Source organism: Physella acuta, unplaced genomic scaffold (assembly GCF_028476545.2).
Source record: "Physella acuta isolate Inbredline_101_S28 unplaced genomic scaffold, ASM2847654v3 ptg001077l, whole genome shotgun sequence".
Lineage (NCBI taxonomy): Eukaryota > Metazoa > Mollusca > Gastropoda > Physidae > Physella > Physella acuta.
This window is the reverse complement of record NW_026732594.1, coordinates 1-17,775: the sequence shown is the minus strand read 5'-3', so window position 1 is coordinate 17,775 and position 17,775 is coordinate 1. Positions and strand designations below refer to the sequence as shown.

Genomic DNA, 17,775 nt, shown 5'->3' with positions numbered 1-17,775 from the left:
TCAAAATAATGCGAAAGTAAACGCAAACATAAACACAAACTTAAATGCAAACATTCTAGCCCGGGCCGCCAAATCGCACCATGATGGGGCACCGGCGGAACCGCCTGATTCAACTTAGTAAACGACTATAGTACCCCAACTTATTCATAGTCTTTTGCACTCACTTAAACGAACGTAGGCGCCATAGCGAACACGAGAAGGCCCGGGGCCCCAAATAGCACCTTTTCGGGGCGCCGGAGGACGCCCGGATTCGATTCAGTTAAAGACAATAGTAACCTTTCTTATCCATAGTCTATCGAACTATTTAAAACGAAATTATGCACCATAGCGCTCACAGGATAGCCCAGGGCGCCAAATCGAACCCTGCCGGGGCGCCTGATTCAATTTAGTTAACGATTATGATACCCCAGCTTATCCGCCAACCGAAAGATAGAAGTAACATAAAGGACATTTAGGAGCGGCTCCTAAACTGTTATTGATTTCAAGTAAACAGTACGTTCAATGTATAGAATAAATAAAAGGCAGTATTTTAAAATATCTGTGTTTCACTCACCACATTGCACTTGATCAATCCACGCTAATTATGGAATTATTTTTTCCCCATTACCAAAACAAAGTAATAAAAAGTAAATCCCCCCCCCCTCGATGTAATGGGTTTTTAAAGGAAAGTAATTGTGTTTTCCTAATTTATCAAGGGACGTAATTCATGCTCAAGGACTAAATGAAAATAATTTTCAGACACAGTTGAAATTTTTTTTACCTAAATAACCTGGCGCCGGCATTGATTTCAAGCATTGGGACACACTCTGATCTTTCTTATCCAAACACTGTAACAAAGTCTGGGATCTTTGTTTTCCAGCCATAGAACAAAAGCTGCATGGCTCAAGGCAGCCAACCATAGAACAAAAGCTGCATGGCTCAAGGCAGCCAACCATAGAACAAAACCTCGGGGGACCCTGTCATAGCTCAAGGCAGCCAACCATGACGTCACACGGACAGAACTCAGTCATGCGAGACTTCCTGGTCTAGCAGTCGGCAGGTGAAGTAGATTCCAGCACTAATCAGTGTCAGACTACCGGGTCTAGCAGTCGGTAGGTGAAGTAGATTCTAGTACTGATCAAATGTCCCCGCCTCTGTATGTCGCCTCTGTCTGTCGCCTCTGTCTGTCGCCTCTGTCTGTCGCCTCTGTCTGTCGCCTCTGTATGTCATGCTCTCTGATGATAAAACCTGTTTCCTGTACTTAATCGCAATGTGTAATGTTTATTAGCTGATATAATGAAAAAAAAACCCACTGTACTAAACTCTCTTCATCTATCGTTTAATTCATAATTCTATTGTATATGTTACATTATTAATTGGCTCCATAGTCTAATAGACCATTGAATGATTGGCTGTATCAGACCCTCTCTCTACAAAGAAGCCCATGTATCAGACCCCTCTCTCCACAGAAGCCCATGTATCAGACCCCTCTCTCCACAGAAGCCCATGTATCAGACCCCCTCTCTCCACAGAAGCCCATGTATCAGACCCCCCTCTCTCCATGGGCAGAATGTGTCACATTAAAACATTACAAATTAAATCAAATATCCAAACTTGTATGGATGTTTTATCCAAACTTGTATGGATGTTTTATCCAAACTTGTATGGATGTTTTATCCAAACTTGTATGGATGTTTTACCTGAAAACAAAGCTAACAAAAATGTATGACCATAAGAAACAGATTTCAAGAAATAGCCGTTTTGTCCGCACGCAAAAAGCAAACAAAATCTACTTAAAATAAGGAAAAAAAAATTGAATAAAACGAACAAAAGGCAAGTATTACCGCGGTGAAGCGGCGGAGATTAGCTAGAAGGGTGTACATCACTTTACAATCAACATAAATATTCCTACCACGTCCCTTTAGATGTGGCGCTAAGCCGATAAAGGACCGCATTCTGTGGTTGGCCAAGCGTTGTATTGGAGTGTCACGTGGGAAGCCAGACCAAAGAACGCCGGTCTAACAAACACAAGCAAAAGTATGGACACGCCCGAATGCTTGTTTACAGGCCCGGAGACTGCTAGACACACAGACGACTGGATGGTGTTGGCTTGATGGTGCTGGCTTGATGGTGCTGTCTTGGTACCTGGGATCCTTCACGTTCTCATACTGGTAAGTCCACTCAGTTATACAGGCGCCATGCCTGACTTCATAGGATTTTTTCTGTTGAAAGATCTTTGGTCAAAGACAGCCAAAAGTAGAGATTTCCAGAGACAAAAAGTCAATTTTAAATTTCAGTTTTGGCTTTTAAGGACAACCTATATATATATATATATATATATATATATATATATATATATATATATATATATATATATATATATATATATATATATATATATATATATATATATATATATATATATATATATATATATATATATATATATATAAATTTAAATGAGTGTGTGTGTAAGATCTTAACAAATCTCACACCACACTGAAAATGTAGAGTTTACCGACACGCACGAAGCCAGACCTTGGATATGATGTACATGTGTTACTTACCTGAAGTGTTTATACAATTAACTTCCTGCTTGCTAGCGGCTTAACAGGTAATGTTGAAGAAAATTGTCCACCTGAACACACCTGTACATGTACAGAGACATCTGTACACACACGTACACATATTCACACAGACAACTAGACACACTGCGATTGAAAAACGTAAATATGTTTTAGCCCTAACCAAACCTCTTAGCCCTAACCAAACCTGTTAGCCCTAACCGTTACTGTATTAAACTCCCCAGCAGAGGCATACACAGGTTTTCGCGTTATGGGGAGTGGCGAGTTGAGAAAAAGGCGTCATATATATATATATATATATATATATATATATATATATATATATATATATACTAGCTGTATCTCATTGCTTCGCTACAGTGTAAAAACGCAAAGAGTAGGCCCTACTCCGTAGAAAACAAAAGAACAAAACACAATGTAGGCCGACAACACAAAATAACTTATCACACAAAACAAACAAAAACACTATATATACACACAATACAACAAACAACAATAAACGCAACACAATCTCTTTTGTAAACCTAGTAAAAAACAAGTTAATAAAAAGTCTAGTGACAATTTAAGCGCAATTTCCTTATGTTATCCATAACAATTTTTAATTTTTTGTGACCGAACGAAAGGATATTTTTTCCTACACGATGCTCAGTTTAAATTAAAAATATCATCCTAGGCCTACACGATGCTCAGTTTAAAAATTCTTAATTAATTTTTTGTGACCGAACGAAAGGATATTTTTGAAAACTTTCTTCGGCAATATTGTCCTAAATTATGGCAGGAATGGATTGGTAAATGTTTCAAGTCGCTAAGTGGTCTGGTTGCCGAGATATGGGCAAAAACTGCATTTTTTTCGAGGTTTTTTGGCTTTTCCGGGAAATCCAGAAAGGAATTCCGGGAATTTTTTTGGCCCACAATCATCATCGGAACTTGCTTAACATATTTGCTTTTGGAACTAGTCCTCGATATTGCTTCGTTGAGGAGGAGATACGACTTAAAGCTGCGGACATCCATCCATCCATACAAAAATGACGAGTTAATAAACGAAATTCTCCAGAATGGAAATTTCGCTAAAAAGTTTTACAAGAGGAGTTGATATAAAATCGTAAAAATTTTAAGTAAATTATACAGAACAATTCCGTTTAGTGTCTACAGTAGAACGAAATCATGCTACATACACTTTTGTGTGGAATGGCCACAGTAGTGAACAATAATAGTTGACTGGGTCAAATGTTCCATCTGTTGACAACTTGTTGAATGTTTCATCTGTTGACAACTTGTTGCATGTTCCATCTGTTGACAACTTGTTGCATGTTCCATCTGTTGACAACTTGTTGCGTGTTTCATCTGTTGACAACTTGTTGCATGTTCCATATGTTGACAACTTGTTGCATGTTTCATCTGTTGACAACTTGTTGAATGTTCCATATGTTGACAACTTGTTGCATGTTTCATATGTTGACAACTTGTTGCATGTTCCATCTGTTGACAACTTGTTGCGTGTTTCATCTGTTGACAACTTGTTGCGTGTTCCATCTGTTGACAACTTGTTGAATGTTCCATATGTTGACAACTTGTTGCATGTTTCATATGTTGACAACTTGTTGCATGTTCCATCTGTTGACAACTTGTTGCATGTTCCATATGTTGACAACTTGTTGAATGTTTCATCTGTTGACAACTTGTTGCATGTTCCATCTGTTGACAACTTGTTGAATGTTTCATCTGTTGACAACTTGTTGCATGTTCCATCTGTTGACAACTTGTTGAATGTTTCATCTGTTGACAACTTGTTGAATGTTTCATCTGTTGACAACTTGTTGAATGTTTCATCTGTTGACAACTTGTTGCATGTTCCATCTGTTGACAACTTGTTGCATGTTCCATCTGTTGACAACTTGTTGCATGTTCCATATCCCCAGCTGTTCCGTGTGATCACATGACATGGCAAAGTCTGCTTGCGTGAGCGCGGGTAAGTTTCTCACGTCTAACTCACTATAAGTTCATCTTGTGCGGGGGTATAAGTTTGGGCGCAGAGAACAGTGTTAGTAGAAGAGTGTTAGTAGAACGTGAGATACGGAGTGATACAGTGTGTGGACATTGAACAGGGTTAGTAGAAGAGTGTCAGTAGAACGTGAGATACGGAGTGATACATTCCCGCAACACCCAAATGTGACAGAGGTGTGACGTGTTTTTTGTGTTGTGTTCAAACCATTCCCGCAGCACCCAAATGCAACAGAGGTGTGACCAGGGGCGGAACTACCATACCGCCAGACCCCGCAATGCGGGGGGGCCCAGGACGTTTAGGGGCCCAGTTCCGACCAAAAAACAATGCATTTTTGTTTTCAAAAATTATGTTTTCATGCATCTTGAAAGTGGTTTTGTAAAAAAAAAACAGGTCTACTATAGTAGAGATTGTTGCGTAGAAAAATATTTTAAAATCTACAAGAGCTATAGTTTGAAAGGTAGGTAAACATTCACACTACTTCCATGACTTACTGCCCTTCTTTAAAATAGGGATGCCCACGAAGCTCATTTAAATAGTTTTGTACTATGTATATTAAAAAGCAATTGATTCTCTGAATTGTTACTTAAATAAGACGTACTATACAATAGTATAGTATAAAAATTAATGTTTTCAAAATTGATATTATAAAAGCCAAAAAGGAAAAAAAATAAACATAACGCGAGAAACCATTCACGAATCAAGCTAACGTCTTTATATATTTTTGACCAGCAGATTGAATACATCCCGCTATGTTCGCAATAAGTTTGGACTAAAATTTTTCTGTTTTGTTCTCTCAGAATGGTTATATATTGCAATGAGGTAGACTAAATTACTCAGTTAGGATATAGATCATATATATATATATATATATATATATATACATATATATATATATATAAATATATATATATATATATATATATATATATATATATATATATATATATATATATATATATATATATATATATATATATATATATATATATATATATATATATAGGGGGCCCTAGATTTTTCTTTGCGGGGGAGCCTTTGATTTCTAGTTCCGCCACTGGGTGTGACGTGTTTTTTGTGTTGTGTTCAAACCATTCCCGCAACACCCAAATGTGACAGACGTGTGACGTGTTTTTTGTGTTGTGTTCAAACCATTCCCGCAGCACCCAAATGCAACAGAGGTGTGACGTGTTTTTTGTGTTGTGTTCAAACCATTCCCGCAACACCCAAATGTGACAGACGTGTGACGTGTTTTTTGTGTTGTGTTCAAACCATTCCCGCAGCACCCAAATGCAACAGAGGTGTGACGTGTTTTTTGTGTTGTGTTCAAATCATTCCCGCAGCACCCAAATGCAACAGATGTGTGACGTGTTTTTTTGGTGTGTTCAAACCATTCCCGCAACACCCAAATGCAACAGAGGTGTGACGTGTTTTTACAAGCTTTTATTTAACTCACTTCCTCTGTCTGTCGTAAGTCGTCAGTCGTCAGTCTAGACGGAAACGCAGGAGTGAAAATTCGGACAGTTCTACTTGACCGATACGATTCACATTTGGCACGTGGGTCAAGACATGAAGACAATGCAATCTGATACTAAATTTGACTTAATTGGATGCCTAATTGATTTTTTATGAATTAATTAAAATTTGGACCGAATTAGTAGGCATGTCTAGCCAACCACACCACACGCGTCATCAATAGCTGCGCCATCACGACCACGTAATGGCTGCGTTCAAAAACCATTGCGCGCCTACTGAACGTGATATTCAGTAGGCGCGCAATGGTTTTTAGTCATGTAACTCTATTGTAGATAAAACATGTAAAGTACTGTAAAAAAAATTCATAAAAAACGTTTTAATAACAAGCTTTTATGTAATGATGCACTAAAAAGTAGAAAATAAATTATAGACTACTATTTAAATAACTATAAAGAAAAGCGTGGGTGTCTTCCTTAACATTAGTAAAGGTATCCAATAGATACTAAAGTGACCCACGCTTTTCTTTATAGTTATTTAAATAGTAGTCTATAATTTATTTTCTACTTTTTAGTGCATCATTACATAAAAGCTTGTTATTAAAACGTTTTTTATGAATTTTTTTTTTTGTGTTGTGTTCAAACCATTCCCGCAGCACCCAACAGAGGTTGGGTGCTGCCACCGGTCTGTAGGGATTCGTCCACTGCTTAAGAATTCCCGCCGCTAGGCTGTGGACAGCCCATTCGGCACTGACATATCTAGTTCATATACAGACACACACTCTGGCTGCAGGTTCGAGATGACAGCATCTTATTTCTTGATGAATGATCGCACGGTTCCAATCAACAAGCCTCCAATGTCACAGGTCTCCTTACATTTAAGTCTTGTTACACCCATGGTGGACTATACGGGGGGAGGGGGCGCACAGGCCTTATGTTGTATGCTGCTGGTTCTGTATCGTTGTATGTTATATGCTGCTGTTTGTATGTGCCTACAGCCGAGTGTGGAGGAAGCTGCCCAATACACAGGACATATGACGTCTATAAAACTGATATAAGTGAGGAGGACCAATATGAAACTCTTGTTCAGGTAGGGAAACTCAAGTTTCTTGATCAGGTAGAGAAACTCAATTTTCTTGATCAGGTAGGAAAACTCAAGTTTTTTGATCAGGTAGGAAAACTCAAGTTTTTTGATCAGGTAGGAAAACTCAAGTTTCTTGATCAGGTAGGAAAACTCAAGTTTCTTGATTAGGTAGGAAAACTCAAGTTTCTTGATCAGGTAGGAAAACTCAAGTTTCTTGATCAGGTAGGGAAACTCAAGTTTCTTGATCAGGTAGGAAAACTCAAGTTTCTTGATTAGGTAGGAAAACTCAAGTTTCTTGATCAGGTAGGAAAACTCAAGTTTCCATATCAGGTAGGAAAACTCAAGTTTCTTGATCAGGTAGGAAAACTCAAGTTTCTTGATCAGGTATGAAAACTCAAGTTTCTTGATCAGGTAGGAAAACTCAAGTTTCTTGATCAGGTAGGAAAACTCAAGTTTCTTGATCAGGTAGGAAAACTCAAGTTTCTTGATCAGGTAGGAAAACTCAAGTTTCTTGATCAGGTAGGAAAACTCAAGTTTCTTGATCAGGTAGGAAAACTCAAGTTTCTTGATCAGGTAGGAAAACTCAAGTTTCTTGATCAGGTAGGAAAAGTCAAGTATCTTGATCAGGTAAGAAAACTCAAGTTTCTTGATCAGGTAGGAAAACTCAAGTTTCTTGAAACATAATAAGTAAGAGATGACGTCACCCTTTGCCCCACAGGTCCGAAGTGTGGAGACGAGACTCGCGAGCCTGGAGGAGAGCCAGAGGGGTCAGGTGACCGAGGTCAAGCAGGCGTGTGACAGCGTCCTGGCAGAGCTCCGCCTACTACACGAGTCCTTCGCGGAGCTGCGCACCATCGTGTTGGACTCTGTGGACAGTCAGGACAAGTTCGCGGCGGGCATACGCGAGCAGTTCCAGCAGACCAGCAGACGGCTGGGTGACCGTCTGGAGGGCGTGGAGAGGCGGCTCCGGGCCAATGGTGCCGGCGTGACGTCACACAGCAGCAGTCCCACCCTGTCTGAGACAAACCTCTACACCCACGACCCAACAAACCCGGACAAAAAGAAACTGAAAAAAAAAACGTTGGCCGAAAAACTTCCCAATCTGTAAACAATGTTTATATTTCTGTGAACTAATTTAATGACATAAAAAAGTCACTTTTGATTCAGTTTTTTTTAAAAATTGACTTTCGTTTGTGTTCAAGTCTAGCTGTTGAACTACGTTTCACGCTCTAAAATTTTGTTTAAAAGATATATACATACATACATATATATATATATATATTTATATGTATATATATATATATATATATATATATATATATATATATATATATATATATATATATATATATATATATATATATATATATATATATATATATATATAAATGTATATCTTATTTGCGAATTACATTCTTATGTCAGGAGCATAGCAAACTTTTGGTCGGTTTTCCGTCAGTCGGGCTGCCACCCATTTAAAGCAAATATTTTCAGTGGCAGCATTGGTACTGTCGAACTCAAACATTATGAATTACTGAAAAGTAGAAAAGAAAACATAAATAGCGGCGTATGATACGCCGCGGGTCGGCTCGTTCTTATATAAAACAACAGCGGATGGGAACTCGGGATATAGAAATGATTTTTAATCCATTTTAAATACTTAAACTTTCTAAAATATAATAAAATCTCATAGAAAAAAGAATAGCACACCAAGTGAACGCCAAATAAAATGTGCATAATAGTGCGGGATATTATTAGTACTTTATAAAATTACATTCGTTTTTTGAGAAACCGGAAATAGCGTAAATTACTACTTCCGGTCAACGGAAAATATTCAAAATTTGACAGAAGGTAGAGAATTAGATCTTATACTTACATGTGAAATTTCATTTATCTATCTGAAATAGTACTCTAGTTATAGGCTTTTAAAAAATTCAAAGTAGAAAAAGTACTATTTCCAATTATTGGAAATCGCTCAAAAGTTGATACGGATCTACGATTTTGATATAATACTTATATATGAAATTTCATCAATGTAGCTGTAACGGTACTCAAGTTATCGTGTTTACAGACACACACAGATACACACACGCATACACACAGACATACGGGCAAGATTGCAAAACTATGTTTTTCGACACAGGGAGGTGTAAAACGTCGAGATCTGCAAAAATCTCTTTTTTTTTTTTGCACGATTACAAGACTTTCTCGATAGCCTACTTCGTATATTCGAGAAAGTAAAAAATACTAAAAATGGCTAGTAAAATCTAATAAAATATTGTCTACATATACGAAAAGATTTTATTTTTATTTTATATTTAAAAGAGTAATGTTTTATAGAATCTAATTTTTAATATATTAAATAGAGTAAGGTTTTGTAGTATTTAAATTTAGTAGAGAAATATTTTGTTAAAACTTAGTTACATGGAGGCTAAAGAAAGACAACTCTACAGTTTTAAGTCGCATAATTGTTTTGTATTTGTTATGTCCCTTGTTGAAAACCCCAGTGATGTGCCCTCCAGTACCAAAGCTTGCGTGTCGGAAGATGTCTGCTACACGATTAACATAAAAGGACTTTATGTCCACATAAGGTCTACTTGATGTATACATAACATTTTTATGTTAGTACAAACCCACCCCGTGCTATATTACCTGCCCTACCCCCCCAGGCCTATATTACCTACCCCACCCCCACCCCGGCCTATATTACCTACCCCACCCCCCGGCCTATATTACCTACCCCACCCCCGGCCTATATTACCTACCCCACCCCCCGGCCTATATTACCTGCCCCCCCCCCCCCCACCCCCAGGCCTATATTACCTGCCCCCCCACCCCCAGGCCTATATTACCTACCCCACCCCCAGGCCTATATTACCTACCCCACCCCCCGGCCTATATTACCTGCCCCCCACCCCCCGGCCTATATTACCTACCCCACCCCCACCCCGGCCTATATTACCTACCCCACCCCCCGGCCTATATTACCTGCCCCCCCACCCCCAGGCCTATATTACCTGCCCCCCCACCCCCAGGCCTATATTACCTGCCCCCCCCCACCCCCAGGCCTATATTACCTGCCCCCCACCCCCCGGCCTATATTACCTACCCCACCCCCACCCCGGCCTATATTACCTACCCCCCGGCCTATATTACCTACCCCACCCCCACCCCCACACCCCGGGCCTATATTACCTACCCCACCCCGGGCCTATATTACCTGCCCCACCCCCACACCCCGGGCCTATATTACCTACCCCATCCCAGGCCTATATTACCTACCCCACCCCGGGCCTATATTACCTGCCCTACCCCCCCGGCCTATATTACCTGCCCCCCCACCCCCCGGCCTATATTACCTACCCCACCCCCACCCCGGCCTATATTACCTGCCCCACCCCGGGCCTATATTACCTACCCCACCCCCACCCCGGCCTATATTACCTACCCCACCCCGGGCCTATATTACCTGCCCCACCCCCACACCCCGGGCCTATATTACCTACCCCATCCCAGGCCTATATTACCTACCCCACCCCGGGCCTATATTACCTGCCCTACCCCCCGGCCTATATTACCTGCCCCCCCCACCCCCCGGCCTATATTACCTACCCCACCCCCACCCCGGCCTATATTACCTACCCCACCCCACCCCGGCCTATATTACCTGCCCCCCACCCCCAGGCCTATATTACCTGCCCCCCCCACCCCCAGGCCTATATTACCTGCCCCCCCCCCACCCCCCGGCCTATATTACCTACCCCACCCCCCGGCCTATATTACCTGCCCCCCCCACCCCCCGGCCTATATTACCTACCATAGCCCCACCCCGGCCTATATTACCTACCCCACCCCCCGGCCTATATTACCTGCCCCCCCACCCCCCGGCCTATATTACCTACCATACCCCCACCCCGGCCTATATTACCTACCCCACCCCGGGCCTATATTACCTGCCCCACCCCCAGGCCTATATTACCCACCCCCCACCCAGGCCTATATTACCTACCCCACCCGGGCCTATATTACCTACCCCACCCCCCGGCCTATATTACCTGCCCCCCCCCCCACCCCCAGGCCTATATTACCTGCCCCCCCCCCCCACCCCCAGGCCTATATTACCTGTCCCACCCCCCGGCCTATATTACCTACCCCACCCCCGGCCTATATTACCTACCCCACCCCCACACCCCGGCCTATATTACCTGCCCCCCCCCCCCCACCACAGGCCTATATTACCTACCCCACCCCCAGGCCTATATTACCTACCCCACCCCAGGCCTATATTACCTACCCCACCCCGGGCCTATATTACCTACCCCACCCCCGGCCTATATTACCTACCCCACCCCCACCCCGGCCTATATTACCTGCCCCACCCCCAGGCTTATTTTACCTACCCCACCCCCCGGCCTATATTACCTACCCCACCCCGGCCTATATTACCTGCCCCCCCCCCCACACCCCGGCCTATATTACCTGTCCCACCCCCGGGCCTATGTTACCTGCCCCCCCCCCCCACCCAGGCCTATATTACCTACCCCACCCCCGGCCTATATTACCTACCCCACCCCCCGGCCTATGTTACCTGCCCCCACACCCCGGCCTATATTACCTGCCCCCCGGCCTATATTACCTGCCCCACCCCCCGGCCTATATTACCTGCCCCCCTATATTACATGCCCCCCCCCCCCCCCTCCGCGGCCTATATTACCTGGAAATGGAAGGCCGTCTGGATGCTGTTATTAAAAAAGTTGAACCTGTCATTTAGCAACAAAACAACCAAACTGCGTGTCATGGTCCCCCTACCCTGGTCCAATAGACCAGCGTGAAATGAATACCTGGAGTCAAGGAACGCACCAACAGTTAGCGCTCTCAGTCGTCGGCTGGGTTTACCGTCTGCTAGACGAGGCGGGGTCTGTCAGGTTCAAGTGTTTCGCCATCTCTAGTGTTCCGGCATCAGTTGTGGCGTCTAGCGGTGAAGTGGTCAGCCGGCAGTTTTGTGGTCAGCCGGCAGTTTTGTGGACAGCCGGCAATTTTGTGGACAGCCGGCAGTTTTGTGGACAGCCGGCAGTTTTGTGGTCAGCCGGCAGTTTTGTGGACAGCCGGCAGTTTTGTGTCGTCGTGAGCCGGCAGTTTTGTGTCGTCGTGAGCCGGCAGTTTTGTGGGGAGCCGGCAGTTTTGTGTCGTCGTGAGCCGGCAGTTTTGCTGCGACGAGAACCTCTAGGACTATCTCACTTGCCTATTTTCGAACTGTGAATTTGTCACTTACCAACCCGGAAGTTGTTGCCGCGCACTTCACGGAATTCTGGGAACTCGGGTCACGTCTGCTAGATTAAAACTCTGGCAGACGACGCAGATGTTTCACAAAAAGAGTTTCGTCAGTACAAGTAAGTTTGTGTTGGTAGTGGCATTAGTGGCGTCTGACTGCTTGACGGAGAGTGACCACACTCTTGACATGGACAAATCGTGGTGTGTGTGTGTTGACCACACTATCATTCTTGACATGGACAAATCGCGGTGTGTGTGTGTGTGTGTTGACCACACTATCATTCTTGACATGGACAAATCGCGGTGTGTGTGTGTGTGTGTGTGTTGACCACACTATCATTCTTGACATGGACAAATCGCGGTGTGTGTGTGTGTGTGTTGACCACATTCTTGACATGGACAAATCGCGGTGTGTGTGTGTGTGTGTGTTGACCACATTCTTGACATGGACAAATCGCGGTGTGTGTGTGTGTGTGTTGACCACATTCTTGACATGGACAAATCGCGGTGTGTGTGTGTGTGTTGACCACATTCTTGACATGGACAAATCGCGGTGTGTGTGTGTGTGTGTGTTGACCACATTCTTGACATGGACAAATCGCGGTGTGTGTGTGTGTGTGTCTCTGTTGACTGATATGACACTTTAAACCTTTTAGACCTAACGAATTATATTAGAACATGTGTACACATATTCCTAATTATATTAGAACATGTGTACACATATTCCTAACGAATAATATTAGAACATGTGTACACATATTCCTAACGAATTATATTAGAACATGTGTACACATATTCCTAATTATATTAGAACATGTGTACACATATTCCTAACGAATAATATTAGAACATGTGTACACATATTCCTAACGAATAATATTAGAACATGTGTACACATATTCCTAACGAATAATATTAGAACATGTGTACACATATTCCTAACGAATTATATTAGAACATGTGTACACATATTCCTAACGAATAATATTAGAACATGTGTACACATATTCCTAACGAATTATATTAGAACATGTGTACACATATTCCTAACGAATTATATTAGAACATGTGTACACATATTCCTAACGAATTATATTAGAACATGTGTACACATATTCCTAACGAATTATATTAGAACATGTGTACACATATTTTTAATTAATTATATTAGAACATGTGTACACATATTCCTAATTATATTAGAACATGTGTACACATATTCCTAACGAATAATATTAGAACATGTGTACACATATTCCTAACGAATTATATTAGAACATGTGTACACATATTCCTAATTATATTAGAACATGTGTACACATATTCCTAACGAATAATATTAGAACATGTGTACACATATTCCTAACGAATAATATTAGAACATGTGTACACATATTCCTAACGAATAATATTAGAACATGTGTACACATATTCCTAACGAATTATATTAGAACATGTGTACACATATTCCTAACGAATAATATTAGAACATGTGTACACATATTCCTAACGAATTATATTAGAACATGTGTACACATATTCCTAACGAATTATATTAGAACATGTGTACACATATTCCTAACGAATTATATTAGAACATGTGTACACATATTCCTAACGAATTATATTAGAACATGTGTACACATATTTTTAATTAATTATATTAGAACATGTGTACACATATTCCTAATTATATTAGAACATGTGTACACATATTCCTAACGAATAATATTAGAACATGTGTACACATATTCCTAACGAATAATATTAGAACATGTGTACACATATTCCTAACGAATTATATTAGAACATGTGCACACATATTCCTAACGAATAATATTAGAACATGTGTACACATATTCCTAACGAATAATATTAGAACATGTGTACACATATTCCTAACGAATAATATTAGAACATGTGTACACATATTCCTAACGAATTATATTAGAACATGTGCACACATATTCCTAATTATATTAGAACATGTGTACACATATTCCTAACGAATTATATTAGAACATGTGTACACATATTTGTAATAATTATATTAGAACATGTGTACACATATTCCTAATTATATTAGAACATGTGTACACATATTCCTAACGAATAATATTAGAACATGTGTACACATATTCCTAACGAATAATATTAGAACATGTGTACACATATTCCTAACGAATTATATTAGAACATGTGCACACATATTCCTAACGAATAATATTAGAACATGTGTACACATATTCCTAACGAATTATATTAGAACATGTGCACACATATTCCTAATTATATTAGAACATGTGTACACATATTCCTAACGAATTATACTAGAACATGTGTACACATATTCCTAATTATATTAGAACATGTGTACACATATTCCTAACGAATTATATTAAAACATGCGAACACATATTCCTAACGAATTATATTAAAACATGCGAACACATATTCCTAACGAATTATATTAAAACATGTGAACACATATACCTAACTAACTATATTAGAACACGTGTACACATATTTGAACACAATGTCACGTGAACTAATATATTTCAACTACACAGAACGTGCCGCCTATTGATATCGGTTTTTGTTAAACTTGAACCTACATTGGTGTTTACACTCCATTCGTGTAGGTAGACTACATGTTATGTAGGAGTCTTAGTGAACCTACATTTGTGTTTACACTCCATTCGTGTAGGAGTCTTAGTGAACCTACATTTGTGTTTACACTCCATTCGTGTAGGAGTCTTAGTGAACCTACATTTGTGTTTACACTCCATTCGTGTAGGTAGACTACATGTTATGTAGGAGTCTTAGTGAACCTACATTTGTGTTTACATCCCATTCGTGTAGGTAGACTACATGTTATGTAAGAGTCTTAGTGAACCTACATTTGTGTTTACACTCCATTCGTGTAGGTAGACTACATGTTATGTAGGAGTCTTAGATACTTTAAAATAGAAACCTGCTCAATTCTTCAGGTAACTAATTGAATTCTTCACATTAGGGAGCGTTGTTTTAACTCATTCGATGATTTCATTTTACTTTAAATCGCCCGTAGACGACAAAACTATAAGCCCATTATTTTTTAGACTTTTTAAATTCTAGCAATAGTTTAGCTACCTAATATATAAAAAAAAACATTTAGGTAACTACTACAGAAATAGCTACCTAAAATATAAAAAAAGGTAAGTGTATCTAGTCTTTCAGTTTTGAGCAGAAAACACATAGAGATACATATATGTTAGTTTAGAGGAGTGTGTGTTTGTGTTTTTGGGGGGGGGGGGGGGGGGTTCTTTTTTCGCTAACATTGTGACGTGTACACTTAACACATCAAGAATATTTATAGGCAATTTTGGTCAAGATTTTCAATTTCAAATTATAATTAATACGATAACTTATACAAATATTTTAGTACCATGTATGTATACTGTATAGGTATAAACGAGTAGACTCGCTATGTACTCTATGTGTGTATGTGTAGGTTATATGTGTTAGTACGTACCCTCAACTAACCGTCCATATATCATCAACTAACCGTCCATATACCCTCAACTAACCGTCCATATACCGTCAACTAACCGTCTATATATCACCAACTAACCGTCCATATACCGTCAACTAACCGTATATATACCTTCAACTAACCGTCTGTATATCATCAACTAACCGTCCATATACCGTCAACTAACCGTCTATATACCCTCAACTAACCATCCATATACCATCAACTAACCGTCCATATACCATCAACTAACCGTCCATATATCATCAACTAACCGTCCATATATCACACACAACCTACACAATAACCCACTAAAGGTCCAGCAGGAATTGATCTTGATTCAAACGTTATCTATTGTAGATCTCACTAAATCACTGATAAAATCAGACAAAATATCAGGTGAAATAAAAACTGGGAGAGGAAATACGTTTTCTAGGCCGTAGCTTAATCTGGTCAAATGGTGGTTGCTGTAAAACTTGTGTAAGTCTGGTCAAATGGTGGTTGCTGTAAAACTTGTGTTGTGGTTGCTGTAAAACTTGTGTTAGTCTGGTCAAACGGTGGTTGCTGTAAAACTTGTGTTAGTCTGGTCAAACGGTGGTTGCTGTAAAACCTGTGTTAGTCTGGTCAAACGGTGGTTGCTGTAAAAACTTATGTTAGTCTGGTCAAATGGTGGTTGCTGTAAAACTTGTGTTAGTCTGGTCAAATGGTGGTTGCTGTAAAACTTGTGTTAGTCTGGTCAAATGGTGGTTGCTGTAAAACTTGTGTTAGTCTGGTCAAACGGTGGTTGCTGTAAAACTTGTGTTAGTCTGGTCAAAAACGGTGGTTGCTGTAAAACTTGTGTTAGTCTGGTCAATACCGGTGGTTGCTGTAAAACTTGTGTTAGTCTGGTGATTTGTCTACTTTAGTTTTGTCCACGTTATAAAGGGATAGCACCTAGCATCGTCTCTAGGACGGGGGCCCACCTTCTTGCATGTGGGCGGTGATGCCGGGTGACCTTTGGACTTTCGTTCTTTGATGGCGGTCTAGAGGAGCTGGCGGGGGGGGGGGGGCCTTTGTAGTTACCCATATTTTGAGATGGTTTTGTCGGGCCTCTTGAATGTCCTGCCTTTTATGTAGGCCTTATAGTCTGTCGGCCTTATACCCAGTCAGCCTTTTTGATGTCGGGCCCTTTTGTCCATGTAAGCCTATTGGTCCAACTCTTAGAAAAATTAGCGAGCGCGCATTATTTCTATAACGGGTAGAGAGGGGTGGGGGGTATGAGAGACAAAACAAAAACCTAAAACCCTCGATAAGAGTGGAGGGGGGGGGGGGGGGGTGCAGGGGAAGTAGGTTACTGGATATCAAGAGAGATTAATTTATGGGTGTTTTTACATTTAATATTTCCGTTGTCGGCTTTTAAAGTCAAGGGTTACACCAACATTATGATACTTGGGCTAGTAAATTATCATATCGTTAGTTAGATTTATAAGGACGGGTAAATGGGTTTCTCTTTGTCGTGTTGATAATACGACACACAGGCAGGCAGTGGTCGGGGGGTGATTGTAGGAAAAAAAAGTCACAGGAAAAAAAACACAGGAAAAAAAAAAAACACAGAAAAAAAAGTCACACAGGAAAAAAAAGTCACAGGAAAAAAAAGTCACAAATATATATTTGCATGATACTTTTTAATACTTTTATGTATTAAATATTCAGAGAGTGCAAATTAACTTAGGATTAATGAAATGTAATGTAATGTGTGTAGGGCTGTATACGCATAGGAAATTTTTTTTTATAATTCATCTAAAAATATTTAGTATGAAGTAATGTAGATTGTAATTATTTTAAAACTTAAAGATTAGTAGCGTTTAATTAGAATGCTCCAAAGTCCA

The 17,775-nt window shown here is 40.3% G+C and overlaps 2 protein-coding genes across 2 annotated transcripts; one reads left to right on the top strand and one right to left on the bottom strand.

Annotated features, from left to right (window-relative positions):
• Positions 1 to 1,989: 1,989 nt before the first annotated feature.
• On the top strand, positions 1,990 to 8,300 carry LOC131955544 (uncharacterized). Its single transcript, XM_059319701.1, has 4 exons — positions 1,990 to 2,150; positions 4,484 to 4,533; positions 7,037 to 7,128; positions 7,841 to 8,300. The coding sequence occupies exons 2-4, from the start codon at positions 4,506 to 4,508 to the stop codon at positions 8,228 to 8,230; spliced, it is 510 nt and encodes a 169-aa protein (XP_059175684.1). The 5' UTR covers positions 1,990 to 2,150; positions 4,484 to 4,505; the 3' UTR covers positions 8,231 to 8,300.
• On the bottom strand, positions 3,727 to 4,507 carry LOC131955543 (uncharacterized). Its single transcript, XM_059319700.1, has 2 exons — positions 4,501 to 4,507; positions 3,727 to 4,394 (listed from the first exon to the last, which is right to left on the bottom strand). Exons 1-2 carry the CDS (start codon positions 4,505 to 4,507, stop codon positions 3,727 to 3,729), a joined length of 675 nt encoding a protein of 224 aa, XP_059175683.1.
• Positions 8,301 to 17,775: the final 9,475 nt, after the last annotated feature.